The 19543-nt window shown below is 47.3% G+C and overlaps 1 protein-coding gene across 1 annotated transcript; it reads right to left on the reverse strand.

Annotated features, from left to right (window-relative positions):
* Positions 1-12134, reverse strand: fhdc1 (FH2 domain containing 1). Its single transcript, XM_047045867.1, has 11 exons — positions 11422-12134; positions 9966-10027; positions 8912-9014; positions 8692-8777; positions 8471-8571; positions 7374-7444; positions 7180-7287; positions 6390-6460; positions 5502-5619; positions 5091-5255; positions 1-4942 (listed from the first exon to the last, which is right to left on the reverse strand). Exons 1-11 carry the CDS (start codon positions 11890-11892, stop codon positions 2720-2722), a joined length of 3579 nt encoding a protein of 1192 aa, XP_046901823.1. The 5' UTR covers positions 11893-12134; the 3' UTR covers positions 1-2719.
* Positions 12135-19543: the final 7409 nt, after the last annotated feature.

Below are 19543 nucleotides of genomic sequence, written 5' to 3' on the forward strand. Positions count from 1 at the left end.
TTGATTTATTTTGATATAATTTCAAACAATCAGTGCTGTAGAATATCGACATTCCATTTTATAATACTAAAGTGATTCCAGACTAAACGGGTCACTGGGTACAGTTGCTGGAGACTTTTATGTGGAAAAGGTGACTTGGATTAAAAGGCTAAGCAGAACGAAGGCAGGATAAGAGAGCGACTAGTTCACCCACACAGCAGTGGGAACTACAGCAAAGGCATGCTTTGGGTCTTTTCAGAAAAGAACCACCTTTCATTTTTAGAAAAACACCATCAAATCCAAACTCAGACTTAGACACACTGGGGATGCCAATAAGGTGATCTGTGCCACACAGTAACTTTTCCTTATGTAGTAAACAATGAACCTCAATGAAAGATAAGTTAGGATGTACTATTGTATATGAAGTCACTGTATTGTGCGTGTGACTATTGAACAGTGGAACAACTGACGGAGATTTAATCCTGTCTGATGTGAAAGTCACCACCTACAGTGACATTCAGTTAAGGCTGGGGAACATTAAACAACAACCCCTTTTACCATTGCTTGCAGTTCGCCAGGGGTCATAATTTACTCTGACACCCCTTGAAGGAGGCTCTTATTCTCTAAGTTAAGCAGGCAATAAGTCAGACTGCAGTCTACAGCTTGTGTTTCAGTCTAGTCTCCCTCGCCCGGAACAAGTTGCTACGGTGACCATCCCATAACAAGGAACTGTTTGGAGGGTAGTGTGACAGAGGTTGGTGTGTGTGTGTGAATTTAAATTCCACATAGGTCCCACTGTTAGAAGGAGCTTGACGTAAAAGTCACCCTATTGTTGCCCCCTCCGCCTAAGAACAACCCCACAGCAGGAGGCATTGTGAGATAGAGGTGGGAGGTCTCTATGTAAGAAAAAGGAGGCCTTTAGTAGAACTAGAGCACTTCATCTTATAGAGGGTGTGAGGACAGAGAGAGCACACAGCTCCTGTCTGATGTTTTCTGTGTAGCCTGGAGTGTGGACCAGACTAAAGACCTGCAGCTTTTCCTTCTGATCTTAGGGTCCAAATAGTATCATCAGGGTACAGAGAGGGTGAGGATTTGTTACCATCCTTGATCAAGAATATCCATGACTTAAAAATCGAAATGTGTAAAATACAGGGATAGGCCCCTTTTCTGATTTGACCATAATCCTCATTCCTTTAACTCATCTGCTTCCTACATCTTATAATATATGTCATATTTTACCTGTAAACAATGAGAGCTCTAAGTATATAGTCCAAAAAATAGTATGTCTATACCCTATTTACAAAGTGGACATCTACACCTGTTGGCCTCATGTCCTTCAGTAACTATATAATTTTGTTTTCGTGCAATGGAATGTTCGGAAAGATTACAATTGAGGAATGGATGATGGAATGGCTACATCAAGTTTTAAAGTGACGATTGTTGTGGTGTTTGGATGCTGTTCCTGTTTTTTCAAGTCAATGGCACAATGCAGTTTGAAAGGCAAGTGGTGTGAAGATCCATCGCAGGGCTAAAAGGCTAGTCTACAGTACTGACCAGCAGTGGTCATACAATTACATCTTTACACTGTATGAAGGGTCAAATAAAAGACCACATTCACAGTAGAAAAGTTGATGCGTCATATAGAGTGGGACAAAGCGTTCAAAGCAAGACTGGTAACACCATTACTGGGTGTCTTTACAGTTCAAGAGCTACATGTTCAATGCAATTTCTTAAAGCATTATCGTCAAACTAGCTACAGTAGCATGGGCTGGAAAAACGAACATTTTCCTTTGTTTGGACTACATGACACAATGGAGGCGTAAAGTACAGCGGAACAGAAATACATGACAACAGTAGCACAAGCACATGAGAAGACATCAAGTCAAACCAAGGTCACCTTCAGCCTGGACTTGCTGCAACGCAGTGTACAACGTTGCACTGCAGAGGTATCACACCAAATTACTAGACAGTGTCACTCTTTTGTATTTTGGGACAGGGGACTAGGGTAGGTGCAATTCCAGTACTTGACTCAGTATTACCAAACAGGATTGAGATTGAAGCGGCAGCCATTTTGTGTGAGCTGGTACTGTTGTGGGAAAACTTGGCTCCGGAGCAGTGGAGAACCTCCCAGCCCGCTGCTGAGGAGAGCCAGTCTAATAACAGCACATTGAGCTCAGTCCAACATGACTTTGCACAGAGACGAGGCGGTAGAGGAAGATAATTAAGTCACAGACACAGACAACTGCGCAGTGTTGCAAAGCTTGTAACCCTGAACGGACGACTCCAAACTCAGTCCCAGAATTGTCAAATCTAAAATAGCAGCATTCATATGTGTTGTTCAGTAGGTGTTTTTTTCTACTTTGTTGTAAGGTTTCATCACAAACAGCGTAACTGAAGATCACAAAGCAGGCAAACATGTTCTGTGGAAGGAGCAAAGAGGGCAGGAGTGGAATTTGCCAGTTCTCTTCCCTGTTGAAAATGCACAGAAACACACACAGGGACTTTTGAAAATATAATCTTTCTTCTATCTACAGAGTGTAAGTACATGGTACATTGCATTTGTTGAGCAATTTGCAAAAATTAGTGGGGAGTTGAGGTGAGATTGTTTGGTCATTGAACCAGGAAAGATAGAAGTTTGTCTGCTCTATACATTATGGCAAGAGATTGTACTGTAAAGAAATTGGGGAACCAAATTTCAACTATTTCCTCCCTCTAAGATTCCTTCAATCAGATTCCAGTTTTATTTCCAGGTCGGCTTATGGGTCCTGCAGGATGTTGCAGAGTCTCTTGATAGGACAGATCTCTCAGAGAAAACACTATTCTTGCGCGTGCGTTCGTGCGCGGGTGGCGGAGTGGGCGTCTCACTGCGCTGGGTGCTCCGGCTGGATGCTCGGACATTCGGCACTCTTCGTAGGTTGGTGCCTTGGGGTTTTTCCTTCTCCTCCCCTCGGGGCAAGTGCTGCCCCCCTGTGGTGGGAGGGGGAACTGTCCTGGTGGCAGGCTGCTTTTGAGAGGCAGTTCGGGCGAGGATGGAAGGGGTTTTGGAGGGGGTGGATGGAGTGGACACAGGGCCCAGCTCCTTTGTCCTGGAGGAGGAGGCTACGGTGTTGCGGGCAAAGCTGGGCAGGCCAGATGCAGTCTTGGGGCAGTGGGCAGGGGTCTCAGGGGCGCTGGGTTCAGTGGAGGTCCCCACGCCCTGGGCCTGGGCCAGAGCTCTCATAGTAGACCGACACATCTTCTCCTCATGGGGGGCCTTGGGGATATTCCTAATAGGCTTGGCACTGGGTTTGCGGAAGGAGGGCTTGCGTGGGGTGGGGTCGCGAGCCCATCTTGACAGACCACAAGCCAAGGCTCCACCTCTCTGACTTTTAGACTCATCCGGTGGCAGGCTGGAGTGTCGCCGTGTACGGCTTGCCCTCTCGTCGTGCCCCCTCACTGGGGTGCTCTGGTCGCGGAGGGGGTGACCCGGCTCGCTGCTCCCGTGCCCCGGTGGTCTCTCTGGCCGCCTCGCGTTGCTGCCGGAGCGAGCCAGCTTGGTGATGGGCACCACCTTGCGCATGTCCTGGGTCTCGGTGGTGGTGAGTGTCCGGGCAACTCGCCCCCCACTATTTTTTGATAACTTGGAAACACTCTTGTTCTTAGTGCTTGAGGGTTTCACACCACAGGTCTTCACTGCTTTCTCCCCCACCTGTATAGCCCCGGCTATGTCACAGCTGTCTGTTTCCCCCTCTTCTGTAGTGAAGGACTGTGTGGCGGAGGCGGGATGTTCGTCCGTCAGCTTAGATGATGACACTTCATTGGTTGAAATGGACTGTTCATTGGTGGACGTGGACTCATAATTGGAGGAAAGTGAGCTCAGGTCTTGAATGTTTCCTAATTCGTTGTTGCAGTCAGTGGTTTTTATGTCGTGGACCAGGCCTTCCCTCATGAGAGGAGAGCTTTCGACTTCGGAATAGTCTAAAGCCACCGAGCAGTCAGTCTCAGTGCAGTCTACTATGTAAAACACCGGCTTCTTATTGGACACAGAGGTGTCTAGAGGGAGGGGCGTGTCGCAAGTCGTCGAGGACACAGTGCTGCTGTCCTCCTCCTCCTCTTTCTGTCGCGAAGAGACATACTGAGCAGCCCTTTCGGCCTCCCACTCTGGGCCTCCGTCTGAGCTCTGATGACAAGACGAGGACTTCAGATCCAGGGTCTTAGGAGGGGTCTCCCTCTCCAGGTCGGTCACCAGTAAGTCGCCCTGGTTGATTAAGTGCATATGGTTGCTGTTGTTGTTGGGACTGGGGAGGTCAAACAGTTGGAGGCCGGTGACAAGCGTGTGTTTCTCCACACTGACGTTCATGAGTCCCGTTGTCACACTGGCAACTGGTGTCTTCTGGAAGACGTTGCAATTGAGAGGTGAGACGTCCCCCTCGGACAGAGATGTGTAGTTGTTGTTGACGTACGGATCCTCATTTGCGTTGAAGCCGGCGGAGGAAAACCGGGCAAGCGGGCTGATGGGTTCCGTCTCGGCACGGGGGGACGTCGCCGTGGTCACCTGCCGCCCGGGGCCCAGCTCACGGTTGTCGTCCTGGGAGACGAGCCAGGCCGTGGTCCGGCGCTGGGGTGTCCTGCTGGAGCGTGGCAAGCTGTTGAACTTGGAGTAGTCCGTGGCGGCGTTGGGGCCGCCGGTTCCTCCGAAGACCTCGAGGTAGCTGTGTAGCTGGCGGTCGGCCATGCTGGACATGGTGTGCCGGTGTCGGCGTGCGCTGGCCGAGCGGCTCAGCGGGCTGTTGGGGCTCTGGGAGCGTTGCTGGAGGAAGTCCAGGAGTCCTTCCTTGGTGAGCATGTCCACGTCGTTTTCACTGCTGCTGCGACCGAAGCATCCGGCATTCTGGTCGGCACCAGCCCAGGCGACGCGCTTCTCCTCCAACTCCCTGAGGCGCCGCTGTCTGGCCGCCTCTTTCAGCTCCCGGTCATGGTTGTCCTTGAGGAGTGGCGGGAGGAGCAGAGAGGGAGAGACGTCGCAAGAGTCATATTTAATCTCCAATTATTTCCAAGACATGGTTTGAGTTCCAGCGAGCATCAGACACACCCATTGATAAGCGGGAGAAAGTATCGACGAAAAATCTCACCTTGACCGCCTTTTTGAACTTCATGCAGAAGTCCTGGAAAATGCGAAAGCACTCGTCCAGTTTGAAGGCGTCCTTGTCTTCACAGAAGAAGTCGATGAGTGCACTGCCCTCTTTCCGCAAGTCCAGCCTGCGCCTCTTTAGATCCTGCAGCGTGCGTGTGGAGCTCTATCAGACAAACACAAGGCAACATGAGAGAGACACAAGTACTTCTGTATGGACGTCCATAACTACATTTAGTAACTGTGTTTTAAAGGTGCCCTCCTGGAGGTGCATTGGTTATGTGATAAAAAAAGCCTCCTATACTTCTGTCATTTGACCAATGGTGATATAACCTGACTACATGATTGAGCTTCAGCAAAGTCTAAGCCACATGTCCCCTAGTGCCTCCGGCCATGCCAGTCCTGTTCCCACCTGCAGGAAGGGGTCCAGCTGCTGAAGGAGCTCGGGGTCGTCCTGAACTTTCTCCTCCAGGGATCTGGTCCTGACATAGAGAGATGAGAACTCTGATTCTATGTTCTCCACCGAGACCCTGCAAGGGCAAGTCAGAGAAGGGGTTAAAGGTCAATCGGAACATTGAGTAAAACAAAACACTGTAAGGAAAAGATGGATTTACAAATAGTTTTTTTGGGGGGGGACTGCAGTGCGAGTCTGTTGGACTGTAAATGAACTCATAATCAATTATCTTGCACTGTCCAACAACCCTTATAACTAAAGAATCAGAGAGGAGGTGAGGTGGAACAAGAGAGGAGGAATGATGTGTCAGCAGATTTACAGGGAAGGAGGAAGGGAGGGGGGTGCAGGAGGGACGGCGGGTAATCTTTTGGCTCTCCTTTTGGGAGAGAAACTGCATCCTGCCATGCAGAGAAAATGACCTTGTGGAGGAACAAAGTCAGACAGCCATGAGGTAGATGTAACGTTTCACACACAGTGCATGTCTGCTGAAAGTTGTCTTCAGTGAATATATAGCTGAGCAGGTGCATCTGAAGTATGGTCTAAAATGTGGTGCTAAACCACTTTTATTTGAGGTCATCGGGTATCAACACTTGTTCTACTCAGGTGTCGATGTGAAGTCTGAAAAGTGTTGATTTATAAGCACAATACTGGAGCTGAAGCAAGCCTGTCAAACACTATAGCATTTCGGGAAGTTCAAGCTTGTAAATGGGGTAATTGTGGTTGTAAAAGTCCTCTTTGTTAGAATACCTCCTAAAGACGGTAAATTAAACTCAAACAATGCCATCAATAAACCCATGAATCTCAGATAAAACCCTGTCCAGGTGATTCCTGTCAGAGGACACATACCTGGCAGCACTCTGGACATCCTGCAGTTTCTCTGTGAACTTCAGCAGTTTCTCATCCTTCTTCTGGGCCTCCTGGGAAGAAAAACATATTCAAACACAATACTTAAATGAAAAATAACACAAAAAGCTGATATATTCATGCATTTATTTACTTTTGTGGGATTTTATAAAATCAGATCTCTTATAGCTTCTTATTAAGGATATGTGTGGGGCTGCTCTTTCTTGTTATGTAATTACAGCGAGCAACAAATGATTTTTTGCTAACATCTGCCATCTTTCGTCCTTCTTGAAATATTCATAATGCCAGACAGTTGGACACTGCTTGCTAAGAGTCATAAAAGATGGAGAGGCCAACCAATTTCAAGACGGTTGACAGGGCAATTCTGGAAATAGATGCTTCTTATTTTAATTTGCCCTTGGTGAGGTGAAGGGGTCAAATGTATACATTTGGAGGTGTGTAGATGAGGTCCACAGCTTTACAGAATGAGACATCACCAGGATTCTCCGGTGTGAAATATTGGCAGAAAATTGGCCTTTTGTTGGGCAAATGACAAACTATAGGTAGCAGTCAACAGTCTAGTGCTAACTACATTCATCGCTGCTCCTCATGTTTTTGTTGATCTGAACTCTGGTCGTCATAGAGGAGAGTAGATATTTACAGCAACCTCTAACTTACTGTTGACAAAAAGAACGTACAACGACTTTCTCATGTATGTTTTTTGGCGCCAAATCCTCACAGCTTCTCAATTATCCAAGTGTGTGTGTTTCCCAGAATAGCAGCCATTACTCACCAGGGCCACAAAATGTAGCAGGTTCATGGCTGGCTTGTTGGCCTTGGTGTCGGCCAGGGAGAGAAGAGACGACAGCTTGAAGCCCACGGCGTTGCCCGCGTAGCCACCCTGTCACAGAACAGACCAATGCGCCAATGAAAAACACCCTTTACAAAAAACCCATGACACCCCTCAGCCTGGCCCAGTCTACTCACAGCATTCATGATGTTGCCAGCCTGCAGGACCAGGTGGAGGATGGCATGAAGTTCCTCACAGGTCATCAACTCTGCAGGAGAGGAGAGGGGGAGAAGAGGAGAAGAAAGAAGGGGGGAGAGAGGAGAAAAGAACAGAGGGGAGGAGAAGGAGAGCAGAAAGGGAAAAAAAGGAAAGGATCGATACAAACTCAATCAGAGCATTCAGCGAACAACTCTCCATTACACACTCTCACTGCTCAGGGCTTCTCCTCATCACACCATTCCTGACATCTACTGACGACTGCCAATGGAACAGAAATTAACTACAGTTTTTGGTGAACTAGCCATTTAACGGCAACACTTGCAACCAGGTCCTCTAATTCACTGCTGGAGGCGCAACATTACTGAAATTATACCGACTTTTTTGTCAAGTGCTGTCAGATACTGAGAGCTGTACTCAGCTCTGTGGTGAAGGGGGCCATGGTGGAGCGGTTTCTGAGGGAAAGCCGACAGAGCGGGCGAAAGAGAAAAATAGAAAGATGGAGGGAGAAAGAGCGAGAGAGAGAGAAGAGGGGTGAAAACTTGTGACTGCTAAAAATGACAGTGGGCTGCCGCGGTAGGGCTTAGAGGGAGATGGCCTTGTTAAATACTTCTCACACTTTATTGGATTTTTGTCTCCCCTTTTCCTCTGGGAAAGGATGTGCTGGGTTATGTGTGTGAGAGAGAGACATAGAGAGATACAGACAGAGAGTTAGCAATACAAACAATAATGTGTGCGTGTTTCCCTCAAGAAAAATAACGTTGTTTTCAGCTGTTACAAGGTACAGATATCACTGCATACTGTAACCTATGGACACATCTGTACAAGTTTGCCCAAGTATTTATTATATCCTAATTTCCCCCTGCGTGTGTACAGATCTCCCATCTTCCTGCCCTGTCTCTGCGGTGTCACTGTACCCACACAGTCCCTGCTCAGGTGACGGGCCTCTGGTCCTTGTCATTTCAACGCTGCCGGTGGCTCAGATATCTGGGTCATCTGCCTGCATGTGGGGGGGCCGATGTACTAGTATGTGTGTGCATCTGTGGGTGTGTGTGCTCCAGCAGTGGCGTGCCGTTACCTTTGGTGGCCACTCGGATGACATCGATACCGTGACTCATCATGGCGCAGGAGGGGAAGAACTCCTCCTGGAGGACCATGGCCTCGATGCGTACCTCGAACCTGCAGGGAGGGGGGAGGACATGGGGGTCAGGGGACACTTGCGCAGGGGACAGAGTGTGCACTGGGTTTGAGAGCAGGGTACAAAGGGACAGGGGGGGGGGGTTCCAGTCACAGCCTTACCTTGGTACCTGGATCAGGAGGTACATGAAAGAGTCGGCTAGAGTCAGCTTGCTGGAGTCTCCCTTGAACTCCTTTAGTTTCTTAACCTAAGGAGGGAAAGGACAAAGCTGATCTCGTGCTGACTTGTTTTTACTGATCAGCTCTTGTGCAGAGAGCAGAGGATGGTACAATATGTTCTCACACACTAAACAGGCGTGTACACACACACACACACACACACCTCCTCAGACTCAGGCAGTAGCTTGAGCAGGTCTTTCAGCAGCTCGGCACCATACAGCTTGCCGTCCCCCTGGCGTATGTCCTCCACAATGGAGTGGTTGGACCTGGAGGAAGAACACACACACACACATTGGTGTGTGCACGAGAGGAGCTTCATAGGCAAGAGCCTCTATTCATCTATTGTATACATTTAAGTGTGTCTCATTCTATTTTCCTGTGTCCCTCTCTAGCTCCCTGTCCAGGATAATAAATGCAGTTTTCTCACATGGGTGGTCTGATGTGTGAGCTGAATGGACGGGCTCAATGTGGATTTATTGGCAAGCAGGAGAAATACAACCTTTTTTCTATCTGGGACTAGTAGAACTGGGTATAAGTATAATGCAACCACTTAATAGTGCAGCTCTAGACAGGAAGTTACCACAGTTTGACACAAAATGGACAGGCATAGTGTATAGACTATGAATGGCATTTCTATGCGCTGGTAGGATGTGTTGATGGAGGTGTTCTTGGGACACATTCAAATGCAATGGAAATATAGAGTCAGTCATGCAAACATGCTATGAGATCAGCTGGCTTAGCTTGTATGCAAAGAAGCAGCAACAACGTTCACCACACCCCTTCCTCTCCCCCCCCCCCCCCATCTCTCTTACTCCACACACCTATGTAGGCTATAGTACTGGCATGCACATACAGTACCAAAGCCTATAGGTTGAAAACATGTTCTTCCGGAAATATTCTGATGTGTCTATTGGACCGGCCAAGCTCAGGTTGCATTGAGGCCCCTCACTATTGAGAACTACTTAGAACATCTCTGTTCTAGACTGACGTCTTCAAACCTTTTTTTGTTCACACACAGACCCTTAACCATGTGACCTCATGTTCCCAGGTACCTGCTGCCTCACGCAAGACGTTAGGACCTCGCCACTTGAACCCGCCACACACCCACATTGGGTTTCACACACCGAGACACAGGCATCCCTCCCCCAGAGCCCTCAGCAGCATTACACACACGCTCCACTGGTCTCACACACAGGGTACTGCGGTCCAAGACTTACTTCTTGAACTGTTTGAGGAAAATGCCCACGTTCATTCCCCGCTTTGAGTCCAGAATGCTGATCTGAAAGGAGAGAAGAGAAAGGTGACTAAGCATAGATGTGATGGTACACGGGGGTACATGGGTTTATGGGACAGTGTTTTATAGTCGGTTTGCTACTTCACCCCTTCTCAGTCAAATTGGTGATTTAAAACGTGACCCTGCTGCACCTGCCAATGTGTTATTCTCTTCGGCTCTTCTGTTTCAAAACCTCCCAGTGATGAAATCATCTCATTAAATCCAAACAGGCTTGTGCACTTGCGCGTGGCCGTACACGCAACCACACACACACACACACACAATCCTTCTCCTTCACAAACAAGCTCCTCCCTCCTCCAGATCCCAGGGGACCAGTGTGTTCCCTGCTGCCTCTGATGTAACCCGGAGCTTCACATGGTCACACTACAGGGCTTCTGAAATTCCACCTGGGCCACACGTGTAGTGCGCACCACCACCATCGTAGACAATAACAGCAGGCTCTGCCTTCAATTCCCAGGTGAACAATTTGTACTCTTAGTCCTCAAGCAGGGTACCTCTAGGCCTGATTATAGAGTTAAGGCATCACTGTGGGTCTATTAACAGAGGTCCAGTACAGTATGAGTGAATGAGTGTATCTGTGCATATGTATGTGTCTAAGGCAAACTGTTGTAGGGAGACTGATTTGTGTCAAACTTACCAAATTGTTCATTTTAAAGACATCTACTTAACATGAGGTGGAGCTCACTGACAACAAAACATTACGGGAGGTGAGAAACATAACGTTACAGTAGTTATGGTAACAGGCGTCAGGTTCTCCTGCACTAGCAAACAACAACCGGTTCTGTATTACAGAGCACCATTTAAAAGCACTTCAGATATGGTTCTGGGACACTATTGTTCCTGTAGCCATAGTATCTACGGTCTGCCTACACTCAAAAGGCACTGCATGTGCGTAGAAGCTATATTTGGAGTCCTTGGGGACAGAACAAGAGGTTTATGGACGTGATAACAATTGTTCTGTCATGTATGGTTACTGAAGGCACCATTGTGAAAAGCAGAGGGGATGCTGGGAAGTCCGTCTGTGTTCTGAGCTTCCTGAACCCTCACTAGAGGATTGGACAATGATCTGACACTCCACCACAGATAATTACCTACATGTACAGGTAATGCAGTTGTGTAACTTCCTGGAAAAGAATACCAGACTGTTGTTGTGACTTTATATGGACAGCAGTGGATTCCCTGAATGAATAACAGACTAGTACGACACACAGTAAAGGGTTTCTGGCATTCTCATACTTATCTTTCATATTTACAGTCAGGCAGTTTTACCTCACAAGACCACACCGCAAAGGTCCTGAGGTCCTACTGTGACCTCAGAGAGCCCTCTTGTGCGGAAGCCCTCCAGGTTCCCATCAGCCCCTGGGGGCCGTGTCACTCACCTCGTCCTTGCTGCTCTCCTTGAAGGAGCGAGAGCGTGCAATGCGAGCCGAGGGTCCGGCGGCCGGGGTGTCGCCCGGCCTTGACCCCGTCTCCTCCTGCTGGCCGAACAGCTCCTCCACGGAGCGCACGTCGATCTGGTACTGCTGCTGCCGCACCGCCATGGTCCAGATGTTGGGCTTGCCCCGCACCTTCTCCTCAGGGATCGGCTTCCAGAAGAAGCTGCGCACGCGGCGCTTCTTCCTGGGGCCGTGGTTGGATAGGGACGGGGGCAGAGGGGGCGGGACCCCAGGGAGAGGCGGGGGGAGGGGAGGGGGAGGCGGGGCTTCATGGCGGTGGGAGAGGGGCGGGTCGGAGGAGCTGAGTCCAGACATGGACGAGGGGGGGTCGGAGGTGGTGGCGGCACTGCTGCTACCTTCGCTGCTGCAGCTTTCTCTCTCATTTGTCGGGGATTGGATACTCATAACACGCATCACAGCCCGACAGGGGGTAGGCTGGGTGGGGGCGGGGCTAGTGCCAAGGGGGAGGGGCCGACATGCAAGTGCCACTCCAGGGCCTCCTTGCTGGTTCAGGGAATTTTCAGTCAATTTATGTTTATCACAGCAGCTTTGCTCAGGTGCGCGAATACTCTGTCTGCAGGACTTCACCAAGACAGCCAAATGACGTTGTGTCCTTGGGCAAGGCACTTCACCCTACTTTCCTCGGGGAGAATGTCCCTGTACTTAACGTAAGTCGCTCTGGATAAGAGCGTCTGAAAATGTATATGACTAAATGTAAATGTATGTACATGTCTAAATGCTCCTAGAGTCTAAGCCTCGAGTTTAAGAGAGGGTCGGTTTTGTATGTGATTTCAAAATGAAGTAGTCAGCATGTTTCCTGGCTCTGTCCATCTTCCTCGCCCAGCAGGTATCCCATCATGCTGTGCAGGGCATGCGGAGGGCACTTCCCGTGGGGGCGGGGCTTATGGGAATAGCCATGGTTCTGCAGGAGGAACAAAAACAACACAGGGGAGGATTATCTGTGGGCGCTCAAGCATATCACACCGGGGGGACCTGAAATTAAGGGGTACCAAACATCAAAGAGCCCAAGGTCCCCCCAGCCCAAGGAATCACAGTCCAGGGAACTACAGACATCATTGTTTCACGTGGAAGTCCTTGAAGTCAACCTGTAGGGTGTAAAATGGCCAGTGACACTCCAGGCAGGAGGCCTGACATTACCCTTGGGGCAGGCTGCAGGAACGGTTCACTGTAGCAGAGTTTGTTTGGAACAGTTAGGAATCTTTGGAAGGTCAAAAAAACAATGTTATACTGTAATGATAGTGTATCTTCAATGTTAATTTGAATTGGGTGCTGTATATTTGCCGTTTATATCTTTGAGGAAGTGACTGCAAATGGATAAGCACACAGGTCCCTTACTTGACAGTGAAAATACCACAGCCTGCCATGACTCTCCATCTGTATCTGTTTACCATAGTACTGTGACTGGACAAGGGGTGGACCAATGGGAATATGTGTATCCTTGTCACTGAGCTTTGCATTAAATAAATAAGATATCTAAGTTTGCATAATAACTTGTATTTCAATAAGGAAATGACCGGATTACACCACTACATACCGTTTGCTTACGTATGAGAGAAAGAGAGATGACCAGGTGTTCCCAGAGCATGACTATGCTAAACGACTTCACGTGAAAAGGATAGTCCCTCAAAGTTAACGTGAGCAGTCCCTGGAGCGTGGTGGAGACGATGTCTGTCAGCGCCCCGTGAACCTGACACCCAAGGGAGGGGTCTTTACTAATTAACGTCTCTGACGTCACAGACTGCCTCATGTTCCACAGTCGGCCGTGCTGTCCTCCGGCCCGGCCTGCCTGGCTTGTGTCTTATTCATGAGCGAGATGTGGAGAGGGGAGGATAGCGTCTGACCCACCCTGCGGCTCGGTGTTGAAGGCCCAGGGACGTGACGGGGCTCTGGAGGGGAGGGGCCGCGGCTGGGTACAGTATGAGGTAGGGGAGTAAGAGGAAGAGTTAGGTCTGTCTGCTGGCTCGCTCATCGCTCCTCTCTCTCTTTCTCTCCCCGTCGTCTTTGCAGCAAAGTCAGCTGCTTTGGAGTCGCATGGTTCACACACACACTCTCTCACACACACACACACACCTGCTGCAAGCTCTGCTTCTGTGAGAGAGGTGACTATTGCAGCTGCAGTCCACGATGGACATTCTACAAGCTCATACATAGCAATCTTAATGCTATAAAGTCAATAAATGCTTAATGCGTTTTCTAAAGTATCCTTCTGGAGACTGATTTTCCTAAAAAAGTCCCATTCAGAAGATGAGGCTCATGGCAGAAGCGCCCTCATTTGAAATCACCCGTCAACCCCCTTTGCCAAAGATGCCTCAGACAGTCACAGGTTTTTGTTCTTCCTACAGACACAAAGCTAGCAGTGACAGTTATTCTACAAACAACATAGTGCAGGCATGCCATGTCGCTGGAGGCAGACTGACACAAAAGCCAGGGAAATACTCAAACACCAAAGGTGTCTGTTATCCCTCCAGACACCTGAAACCACATGTAACACTATGAGGGGCCCTGGGGGAGCAGACAGACAGGCCTGAATGACCATACCCCAGCACTCTGTGTACCTGGAGCACACAGTTCTGAAGGAGGGACACAGGTGGGTAAGACTGGACAGAGTCCTGCAAGCTGTCCTACCCTGCAGCCTTCGGGTTAGAGTTAGGGCAACACTTCAGATCCAGGTGCTTGTAATGAGCGTAAGTTCAAATGTAATAAGGCCCTTATATGATACTTTTTTAACATGAATGTCTTAGTAAGACTTACTAACTTACTGAGGCCTTATTACCTATTGACTGACATTTATAACCTTAGCATTTGGATCTAAAGTGTTTCCCAGCCTTCCTATCACCATCATCAGTCACCATTACTGACAGGACTGCCCCTCCCAGACCTGATATGCTGATGTAGCTTCAGCCTGTATCCAGAGAGGGTGGAGGGTTGAGACAGTGGGACAATGGCTCTCCAATTCGGGTCTTTAAAAGTAGTGGGCGGGGCTGGGTGGAGGTGGATGACAAGGAAGACCTTTGAGGTCATACATAGTATCTACTACAGAGACCGGGAGGGTTGAGTGTGTGTGTGGGCTGTCAACTTTGACAAGGGGCTCACCTAATATTAACCCCTCACCAAAACTTAAACCCTTCCAGACAAAAAGTGCTACAATACTACAGTAGCCAAAACATCTCCTTATTTGGGGGTCAAAGGGCCACTTTCTGCCCCAGATCAGAGAGGAAAGACTCTAACACAGTGTCCCCCAGGAAGCTGTTACATCCTGTCACTTCCTGAGCTGGTTAATCCCTCACTGGGTCTTTCATTCCCACAGCAGGTTCAGAGGGGCACGCTCGCTCAAGGGGGTTTGCTCAATCCCGCTCCGTCATCATCGCCAGGGAAACGCATGCTAGACAAGGCTTGGTGTAGGGCTCCAGTGCTCTTGATCTTGTTTGTTTTTTTAATCCTTCCAACAGCGTTGATCTGCACGTGATTACGCAGGTGGATTCAGGTTGTCAACAGTCAGGGAGCGACGCCAGGGGTTAAAGGCACATCATGGTTGAAACTCAGTGGTCTAAATGGCCACTGGCTTCATTCCCTCAATCTGCTATGACTCCGTTTGTTGACACATTAGATGGGGGTGGAAGAGTGTACACACATTCACATTCACACACACACGCACACACACATAGAGACCCAGACACAAGATTATCTTAGCCAAACACATCTATGAAACTGAACCTTAATGGTACATGAGGAAAACAGAGACATAGAAGCAGACCCTTTACAGTACACCAGTTCCTGGCAACTGCAGCGATAGCACAGCATTTAATTCAGATTTGACAGCTGGCCACAGACTGCATCAACAATGTCTCATCTATCTGGGGTGTTTCCTGATACGTCCCTCAGCCACACTTGTCTGCTCCATTCGTTTCATATCCTTTCCTGGTGGCGTCTGTGGAAACCAGACTAAACTTGTCACTGTGGGCCTACATGACAAGACTGGGTGTCAAATATTTGTGCAGTGCAGAGTGAAACAATATGTCAGATTGTGTCTTCTGTTTCTGATATATATCAAAGTCATTTTTGAAGACAATTGAATACTTAACACCTGCTGTAGTGATGTTGTTTTTACTTCTACATGTGTCACGTTATTGAAGGAGAGGAGATGTTTTGCATGTGGTCTGCAGTCTCATATTGAGTCTATGGTTATGTTCTGACTATAGAACAACTCCACCCGGGTAAATATGAGAGTCTCAATAAAAGCACCTGCTAAGCTGTCGGAAATTGGGCAACGACACGGACAACAATGTTTTTATTTGAGAAATTCAATTCAGACTTGAGAAGAAGGGGGGATAAAGACTTACCAAATACTTGATAAGATTGAAAGCTTAGTGCTTGTGTGGAACTTTTTACGTAAATTTAGTCTAAGAAACTTGGACCAAATTGGTTTGAGGCTCACTGAATATTCACATTATTAAAATAATCTCTCTTTCAGTCTCTCATTCTGAGACTGACCGGTTGTCTGCTAAAATGACTAAATGTAAATGTAAATGTCCTAAGCAGAGACGCACCAGCATCCATCTAACAGTGCCAGTGCCACAGACACCTACAGAAGTTCATACAAATGCTCTATTCATGACCCCAAAAAGGAACACATACTTTGCATATGTCATATCAATATTGAAAGTTGTTTCCCCTTCAGGTTGTGTTTCAAAGATTTCAATCATGATTAACTTTCATTTGATCAATATGGTGCATTGAAATCTCAAATTGTGAGTTCCACCTGGTTGGCAATTTTTTTTATAAGATCCATCTATGAATTATGAATGCAGAAATGTACTAAATTCAAACAGGTCTGACCTGTAGAATGAGGGTGGCTGGTACAGACTGGCAGAAAGAAACAACACAAACCAAAGTGAACCTGGCAGGACGTTCCGGCTCATTCCACTTGGTGTCAGAGAAATTAAGGAGGTTTTTTATTCCCAAATCTGTTAATGAGCTTTCGTCAGATTACCACATTGTTTTCTTGCCTACTCCCAGACCCCTGTAAAACCTACTGTTGTCTGAACATTCTGGAGGGAAGTCAAAACGCAGATGAACAGAACAGACAGACTGTCAAACTAGACTGTTGCATCCAACTGCTGTATACTCAATGAGTATATCATTCACAAATATCTTTCACCCTGTTCTACCAAATCTATTACCATTTAGCATCAAATGTGAATATTCTTCCACAACTCAAAGAAGGTCTGTACCATATCGAGTCTTTTTGCATAGCAACATAAACCTATTTTCTAATGTAATCACTGGGCAGGTGAAAATAATCAGTACTCTAAACTGCCCTGATTCTCCCCCATCATGATACAGCAGTGACCTATAAAGTTTGTCAACTATTAATACCCTGCAATTAATTCTCTCTTTAGTATGAACCCACTCGCTGTGAGAGAGGGCTCTGTCTGTAAGTGACGGTAATGACACTTCAGTTCATTTCTCTCCTTAGCCCTTGTGTTATCTTCAGGTCATTCTGACCCATTTGTCATTGTGACCCACTGTCGTATTGCCACAACTTTACCACATACAAAAACAAAGTGAAGCATTTTCTTTTAACCGTCGGACTGTCTCAGACCCCCCACATCGCTTATTTGTTTTTGTATGTGATGGTTGTGCTGCCTTCGGGTCATGTGACCCGAAGGCAGCACAAGGGTTAGTGCTGCCTCAATCTTCTCTCCCTCCGCCAGTGGAGTGAGATACGACACCGAGGAACGCTGCCTGTTTACGCATCGTCTGAGTATCCTCATGATCTTTGATATTTTACAGTGGAGAAAGAAAGCAAGAAATAGAGCAAGCAAGCAAGCATTCGACAGCACAAACAAATACAAAAACAACATTGTAACTCTTCAAGGCCTGTAAATGTTTCACATCAGGCAAACAACAACATAATCAGTATCATGACATCCAGCAGTATGCCAGAGCCTGTCAGTGCACAGCTAATCTCAGCCCATCTCTCCAGTGCCGTCCTCATTATTGATCCACTGGCTCATTAAAGAGCATAAATCCACTGCGGAAACACTGAGCCAGCCTTGCGGCTGGTCCCCGTGCTAACTTAAGCTGGCCGGAGATTCTTGTTTTCACACGTTATGCACACACACACCCTCACACGCATGACTGACACATGTAAAACAATGCACGGATTGCTGTTGCTGCGTGAGGCCGATGTTGGCAGCTCTGCATTTTTTAGTCTGACCTGGTAGGTACCTGTAACATTGGTGCTTGTGTGAGGAAAGTGGGTTTCTGGGTTACTGAGCCCTTATCGTACGATAGCGACACAATAATTGGGCCATTGGCTTCCTAGCTTCGGAGGCCATTCAGATGTGAAAGATTGTGCTGTGTGAAATGAAGGTTAGGGAAGCCTAGGGTAGCACATGTGTTTCTACAGTGGGTCTTAATATATCAATAATATCACATAACTCAGCATGCACTTAGTAACACTCTTCTTCAATACTCTTTCTGTTCTGTCCACTTCCCAAGGCAGGTAGACATGAAAGTTAGTCGCTTACAATCATTAACTAAGAGCAACATATTTTGATTTGCTTCAAGACTCATGCATGGTCAGTGTCCTCTCATCATGTTATGGTCTATAAGGCACCGCACACACACACATACCCTGTAGCCTACACACCTCATTGACTATGGATAGTGCTGAGACAGGCAGAAAGAGATCGGTTGCATGTCAAAGTGCCATTAATTTACAGTACCGTAAACATCAAATCCCTGCCTCGACTTATTTATGATAATAAGGGGTATCATTAATGTAATATTTATAAAGTGCATCTACATAAATAAACCACTTCTACACGGTACAGTGCATGTGTATGGGTTTCAGAACCCGTCTGAACACAGTTGGTCTTCACGTAATGTGTCCACAAGCAAAGCACCAATCCCTTAATCATAGCCTGTGGGTCTGAAGGCAGGAGGTGGGGGGAAGACAGGTTCTGTTTTGCTCCATCATTGTGAGATCTACTGTACCAATGTAGGCTAGATGCTAACGAGGAGCCGCTGTTATGATTAATGTGAAATATCCAAACATGGGCCTCAGAGAGTACACAGCCACTCTTACGCTGACATTGATACAAATAGCAAACATACAGACTGGACTTCCCCATCGTAAGTCATATCATACAGTACCATTACTGGAACTCACTTGTATTGTAATACCTCTGACATGCCACAGCAAGCCTGAGGATTCCCGACTAAAGTCTCTAAAATACCCATTTAGTGTACGGTGCCTCAACCATATGTGTTACAGCAACATGAAAACACGACTGCCACCAAAGAACAAAATTCTTTATCCTCTAGCTGACTAACGACTTAAATCTTAGTCTAGAACATAGGTTCATGTGTCATGGAAAGGTTAGCTCAAATATGATACCGGTGACACCATCTCAAATACTATAAACAACTATAAGCAACAGCTAAGTCACTTGAGATTTGGGGATTTCATGTTGTGTAATTTAAAGTAAGTATGAAAACCCAACCGACAATTTGTCACATCTGAAATATTTGGGGAGCAGCTCCATTTTTAAGGCTAGTTGAATAAAAACAACAGGGATTATATTGAGAGGACAGTGTATGCCCCACAGGGAAACATGGTGAACTAAAGCAAGCATCAAAACAAAGGTTTGAATCTGTCTCCTTTGTTCTGTTGCAAACAGGTGGTGAGTGTCTGGGCTGAAGCTGAACTAACGCTCAGCTCTTCACTCTAACTGCTGTTATCTTTATAACTGAACCCAGCAGACTAGCTTGGTCCCAAGTTTCTGTCATCATTGTCATCGCTGGAAAGAAACACTTAAAGTACTAATGTTAAATGACGTAAACTCCAACAGGTGTTTGTTGACAACACTGGTATGGCGAGGACAGAGAAAGAGAGGTTGTTGGGGTTACCATAGAGATAACAGGTGGAAAGATGGGAGGGGCTTGAAAACACCTGATGTTTACTTGGTGGTGGTGTGTGTGTGTGTGTGTGTGTGTGTGTGTGTGTGTGTGTGTGTGGAAGGGGGGGGGTACCTGA

Source organism: Hypomesus transpacificus, chromosome 22 (assembly GCF_021917145.1).
Source record: "Hypomesus transpacificus isolate Combined female chromosome 22, fHypTra1, whole genome shotgun sequence".
In the NCBI taxonomy this organism is placed as follows: Eukaryota; Metazoa; Chordata; class Actinopteri; order Osmeriformes; family Osmeridae; genus Hypomesus; species Hypomesus transpacificus.